General features: G+C 45.3%; 1 protein-coding gene across 3 annotated transcripts in view; it reads left to right on the plus strand.

The window, feature by feature from the left end:
- The window catches only part of RBM18 (RNA binding motif protein 18), a 54487-nt gene extending 50084 nt beyond the window's left edge, over positions 1-4403 (plus strand). For all 3 annotated transcript variants that reach the window (XM_068248123.1, XM_068248121.1, XM_068248120.1), the window contains exon 6: positions 2445-4403. In XM_068248123.1, coding sequence (XP_068104224.1) covers positions 2445-2604 — 160 coding nt within the window. In that variant the 3' untranslated portion in view covers positions 2605-4403. The remainder of the gene's footprint in view (positions 1-2444) is intronic.
- The last annotated feature ends 1767 nt before the right edge of the window (positions 4404-6170 follow it).

Below are 6170 nucleotides of genomic sequence, written 5' to 3' on the forward strand. Positions count from 1 at the left end.
CCATGAACCTTAGTTTGTCTCCTGTCGGGGCCTTGTGCTAGGTCCTAGGCCTCACATGATTTTATATGCTATTATTTGAGTGACGCTTTCAGCAAGTACACGGTATAATGGGGCCTTGTTTGGTGATTTTTTGTGGTCTAAGGCACATGTATTTCATCTCTGTGATTTACAAAGCTGCACATTTATATACCGTGTTTCCCCAAAAGTAGGACATCCTCTTAAAGTAAGACCTAGTATATATTTCGAAAATGCTACCCTTAAAATAATCCCTAGTGGCTGAGGACGTCCCGTCCATCTGAACCCCCCCCCCTTCCCCCGCTCTCACTGTACCTCCTGCCAACCCCTCCAGTCTCCTCCAGAAAGTCGCACTGCCCGCTGACATACCTCTACTGCAGATCAGCGTGGTAAACTAACTGCTGATTCCTCCACCGCAGTTTCTGACCCCGTTCTACACTCCCTGCCGGCATAATTTTCAAACCGCAGATCAGCAGTAAACTGTGGTGAAGAAAGCTAGTCACAGTGTAACAGTGCTTCCGTGTACAGGAAGTGACATCTCTGTTTACTTCCTGTACATGGAAGCGCTGTTACAGTATAACTAGCTTTCTTCACCACACTTTACAGCTGATCTGCGGTTTGAATTATGCCGGCAGGCAGTGCAGAGCGGGGCCAGAAACTGTGATGGGGAATCAGCAGTTTACCACGCTGATCTGCAGTTGAGGTATGTCGGTGGGCAGTGCGACTTTCTGGAGGAGGGGGTCGTCGGAAGGTAAAGTGGAGGTTGGGGAATCGGGGAGCGCAAGAGGGAAATATATAAGACCTCCCCGAAAATAAGACCAAGGATAAGATTTGAAGGAAAAAAGAATATAAAGCAGTGTCTTATTTTCGGGGTAATATGGGTATGTTATGTAAAATTTTGAAAACCTTTCAATAAACATTTTGAAACAGAAAAAGCAAAAAGCTTGTACATGTTACTTTGTGTTAGAAACACTGGGCAGATGTATCAAAACCAGTACAAGGAAATTGTTTGAAAACTAAGTGCAAAATAGGTGTAGAAAAGGAGAAGCTGCCCAAATCAAGCATTCTTACTGGTCACTCTGAGCAGCTATTCCAGTTGTGCAGCAGATTTAGTCCAGCTTTCTTTGCAATGGTTTTGATAAATCTGTCTTCTATGTAGAAAAACTGTGCCTGCAGTCTGTGGTGAGCTCTGTACAGTTATTTTCCTGTATGTAATACTTCTAAAGGTGTGTACACACCTTTGATGGATGTTGGCCGTTGGACTGGGCTGAAAGACGCACATCAGCTGTGTACCTGACGATGCGCTGTGTCGCTGTGCAGAGAGGCGGAGGGACGACAGAGCAGCGCATGTGTCACGTTATGCAGCGGACGGGGGAGAGTCATAAACCCTGCAATTCCTCCATCGCTGGGGGCGAGTGGATCCGTTGGAAGGGTCGCTGTACACCTGCCTGACTATCGGCTGAAGTGGTAGTTATTGGATGCCTTAGCCAACTTTAATCTGGCATGTGTACGAGCCTCCACAACATGAAAAGTTAATGAATGTAGTTGGCTACATGTCCTTTTCTCCACTGTCTGCACAGTATTGGGAATGACTGTCATTACAATATGTAAAGTATTGTTGTGTACCACATCCTTTGCAAATGGCAAATGTTTGTCCAGAAACAGTTGTGCACAGAAATTTCTAATCTTTGTTTGAGCTTAAAGAGGCATTTTTAAGCCAGGAGAAAAAAAATAAGTTTTACTCACTTGGGGCTCCTAAGGACCCCCCTGCAGCAGTCCTGTGCCCTCGCAGTCACTCACGGATCCTCTGCTCCCCCGCCGCCAGCTACTTTTCCATTCACCGACAGGCCTGCCCACGCGTCTCCTGTGCAGGCGCAGTAAGCCTGTCGGCTGAAAAGGAAAGTAGCTGGCGGCGGGGGACCGGAGGACCCGCGAGTGACTGCGAGGACACAGGACTGCTGCAGGGGGCTGGTAGAAGCCCCAGGTGAGTAAAACGAATTGCTTTTTTCTATCTTAAGTATCCCTTTAAAGTGGACCTGAGCTCTTGCACAGGACAAAAGGAAAACAGAAATCCACCTGGTATGTATTTAAAGAGTTTAACCTGTATAATTCTCCCCCAACTGTGATTAATCACCATCGTAATTTGATCTCTCAGCTGTGTCAGCTCAGGAATCTCACGCTGCCACAGCAGAGAAGCCAATTTGTAATCACAGGATGTTAACAATATGTCTGCTTCCATGAAAGCAGGAAGTAGACATACTGTAGAATTATTGCAGGATTTGTATCAGCTGTACCAAAGATTTTTTATTTTTCTTTGAAGGTTACTTTTTATGCAGTTGCGTATCATTTTTATAGAGGATGTTCTGAGTTCAGGTCCTCTTTAACGTTAATACACCTGCAGCTTTTAATCTTCTCTTTCTCTTATGCAGTGTCAGTGCGAAAATCAAAGCCATTGAAGCAAAGCTGAAAATGATGGCAGAAAATCCGGACAATGATTTACCTGGCCAGTCATCATACTCCTATTTTAAGGCTTCTGAGAAGAAGAGGAGCACCCCGTACTCCAGGACCTCTTGGAAGTCGAAGAGATGACATGACGGATTTAAGTGCAAGACTGAAAACCTGAGTTGTGTAATATATGTAATAATAATACAGACCTCAGACTACACCACCTTCGAAAGAGACTTGAATTCTCTCTGAAAGGGAGTTTAACTTGGTCTTCAGCTTTTGGCCTTTTTGTTTTGTTCTATTTATGGAGCTGTGGATATGTGGTTTTTTTTTCTTATTTTAAAGTATAATTCAGAATGTATCAATTTCAGGCTTAACCATGAAAATGGTCTATTGGATCCTTCTCTAGCCATGTCTTTGAAACATGCAGGGATGGCATCCAGTCAAAATGGGAGTTCAGCTGTACTGTCCAGTATTGATGCAGAGTGTGTAGCTCTCTCATCATTGCTTCTATTTGCCCCTTCAAGATTCTGAAATATCCCCATTACAATTGAAGGCCAGATATGTTGCAGATCAAGTCACCAGTAGCCAAGATGGGACTGCCTAGTCTGTCAGTACATGGGGAACTTTAGCTGCTGACACTTTTTATTACCCTAAGGCAGGGCAGTAACATAGCTAGTAGGCATACAAACAATTCTAAGTTGCAAATATATGCAGTTTAAAAGGACCAATCAAATGCAGCCGCTACAGCATTTGTTTACACGATTTCAACCTGCATACATTTGCATAAACTTGCCATAATATTTCCATAAACTCCAAATGATTTGCTTCTCATTGTCTATCCCTGATAGTAGAGTATACCTAGTGGTGTATGAGTAGACTCTTCAAGTGTTTTGTATCAGCCAGTTCCCTGTTACTGATGCTGGATCTCACAAAGCATTTTAAAAACGGTACTGGATGACTGGACAGCCGTGTTGAGAAATAAAGATTACCGAATATGCTAATTTACATTTCGCAGGAACCAAAAAATTGCATTGGTTGAAATGTGATCAGTGATAAAGCCTGTACACAAACCTAAACTTTGCTGCCTCTGTTGAGAATCCAGCATGTGTACGGCAGCGCCCGATACCGCTCAGCTTGTGATCCATCCTGGCGAATCACTTGGCAGAGCGACATGAGATAACATTGTTCTCTCTCACATCATGCCGCATAGAACATAACACGTTGCTTACTTGCAAAGCGAGCAATGCGTCTGCACAGCCTCCCCTCAGCAAGGTCACCCAAGGGATTGGATCCTGATCCCCGTTGGGTGACATTGATTGTGAGTGTGTACGGGGTTTTAATCTGATTTTTAAATTAGCTGATCATTTTGCAATCAGCTGCTTGTAAAGCACTTGGTCTAAATCTTTTTAGCCCTTGCAGAATTCCAGTATGCCGATGCGCATTTCCTATTCCTGTCAAACAGAAATGAGCAGATTCAACAAACTTTTCACTCAGCACTCCAAAACTAAAAGAAAATAAACAATATACCAAACTAGGCAGTTTGTTTTGAGGATAATATTTGCCAAACGTGCTCACTCAAAAACATGTGCCTTCTATATACTGAGAGACCTGATTATAGCATTTAAGGCTATGTATGCACATTAGATTATTGTTGCCCATCGGGGATTGAGTAGCAATCCCTCGAGCGACAATCTGGGGCCTGATGCTGTACAGACACATTACTAACCTTCAGGCTAGCGCTATGTTTTGTTGCTATGGAGGAGGAGCAGAGGGCCAATGAACTGTGCATGAAAGAGTGGGTTCTCATGGGCAGGTTAAGCAGGGGGCTGCTCGGGGTCTTTATGTTGAATCCTTAAGCATGCTGTACGCACACTAGACTGTGTGATCTGAACTAAAATCTGATTCAACCATAACCAATTAAACAGTATACCTACTAAGCAGAGGTATCTTTCAGGAAAGGATTTTTTTAGATCTCACATTAACCGCAATGCATTACTTATGGAATCTCCAGTTTAGTTTTTTTAATGTATAGGTTTTTATTTATTTTTTTTCGACTTAAATGATATTCTCTTTCAAAGTTCCCCTTATCAGGATCCATGTTAGCAGCTGTTTCTGACCTCCTAAAAGTGCTATATTACTGGCTGTGGTTCTCATTATTTGGCTAAGATACTTTTTGTTTCTCTATTAGAGATGCACTTAACATTCAACGTCACATTTGTAAGACTCGGAAAACAAGATGTCTGGTAGCTAAACATTACCTTTTCAGATATGGGATATTTAATATTAGCCCTGAGCAAGTTTGATTCAAACCCTGCGGATTCCGGCACTTGTACAGAAAGTAGTATTTTAGATTGCATCTCTAATCTGTACCTAAGGATTTCATTAGATTGTCAGAACACCTGATGTACCGTATTTTTCGGACTATAAGACGCACTTTTTCTCCCCCAAAAGTAGGGGGGAAAAGTCAGTGCGTCTTATAGTCCGAATGTGCCGCTGTGTAGCAAATGCAGATAGCGCAGCAGAAGTGGTTACCTATCTGCGCGCTTAGTGCTCAATGTCTCCAGCTAGTTTAATGATCCTGGCATGGCGGGGCAGCAGCAGCGCAATCCGACATCCCATCATCCATCCCCCGATCTTCCAGCGTGGCTGCAGCGGCTGTCGCTGATCCTTATGTGTTGCGGTAGTGGGTCAGAAGAGGGTCGATCACTGGCAAGCTGCAGGGGCTGTCCTCTTAACTTGCGGTGGCAGCGGCGGTGGGGCAGATAACGGGAGTTCCCAGCGGTAGTTCTGACTACCGAAGTGTCTGAACTTCCTTCCCCCTTATGACTCAGCCGCCTGTGCGTCGCACGTCATCAGGGGGCGCCAGTAAACAAGAAAGTTCAGACACTTCGGTAGTCAGAACTACCGCTGGGATCTCCCGTTATCTGCCCCACCGCCGCTGCCACCGCAAGTTAAGAGGACAGCCCCTGCAGCTTGCCAGTGATCGACCCTCTTCTCACCCACTACCGCAACACATAAGGATCAGTGACAGCCGCTGCAGCCACGCTGGAAGATCGGGGGATGGATGATGGGATGAAAGCCGCTGCAGCCACACAGGAATAGTCCCTCTGCTCCACCGCAAGTGCAGGAAGATTGGGGGATGGATGATGGGATGACAGCCGCTGCAGCCACACAGGAATAGTCCCTCATCTGCTCCACCGCAAGTGCAGGAAGATCGGGGGATGGATGATGGGATGACAGCCGCTGCAGCCACACAGGAATAGTCCCTCATCTGCTCCACTGCAAGTGCAGGAAGATCGGGGGATGGATGATGGGATGACAGCCGCTGCAGCCACACAGGAATGGTCCTTAATTTGCTGGATGGTAGGATGTCAGATCACACTGTTGCTGCTGCCCCTCTGCGTCAGGATGATCAAAGCTGCTGGAGAATACAGTACAGAAGCACGTGGATGGACACCTGGATAGGTGAGATCATCCACTTTGAAGTTGTAGTGTTTAGGTATTGTAGCTGGTGGGGAAGCAGGGGGTTAGTTTAATGTACTTTAGTGTTACTGGAGGGGCAGCAGGAGTAGGCTAGTGTAGTGTGTAGTGTAGCATAGGAACTTATGGGGGTATCAGGCACTAGTGTAACGTAGTGAAGTGTAGCATACGGGTTATTGGTGGTGCATCAGGGTTTAGTGTAGGGTAGTCTAGCTGATGGGGGCAGT

The sequence above is a fragment of the Hyperolius riggenbachi genome, chromosome 8 (assembly GCF_040937935.1).
Source record: "Hyperolius riggenbachi isolate aHypRig1 chromosome 8, aHypRig1.pri, whole genome shotgun sequence".
Lineage (NCBI taxonomy): Eukaryota > Metazoa > Chordata > Amphibia > Anura > Hyperoliidae > Hyperolius > Hyperolius riggenbachi.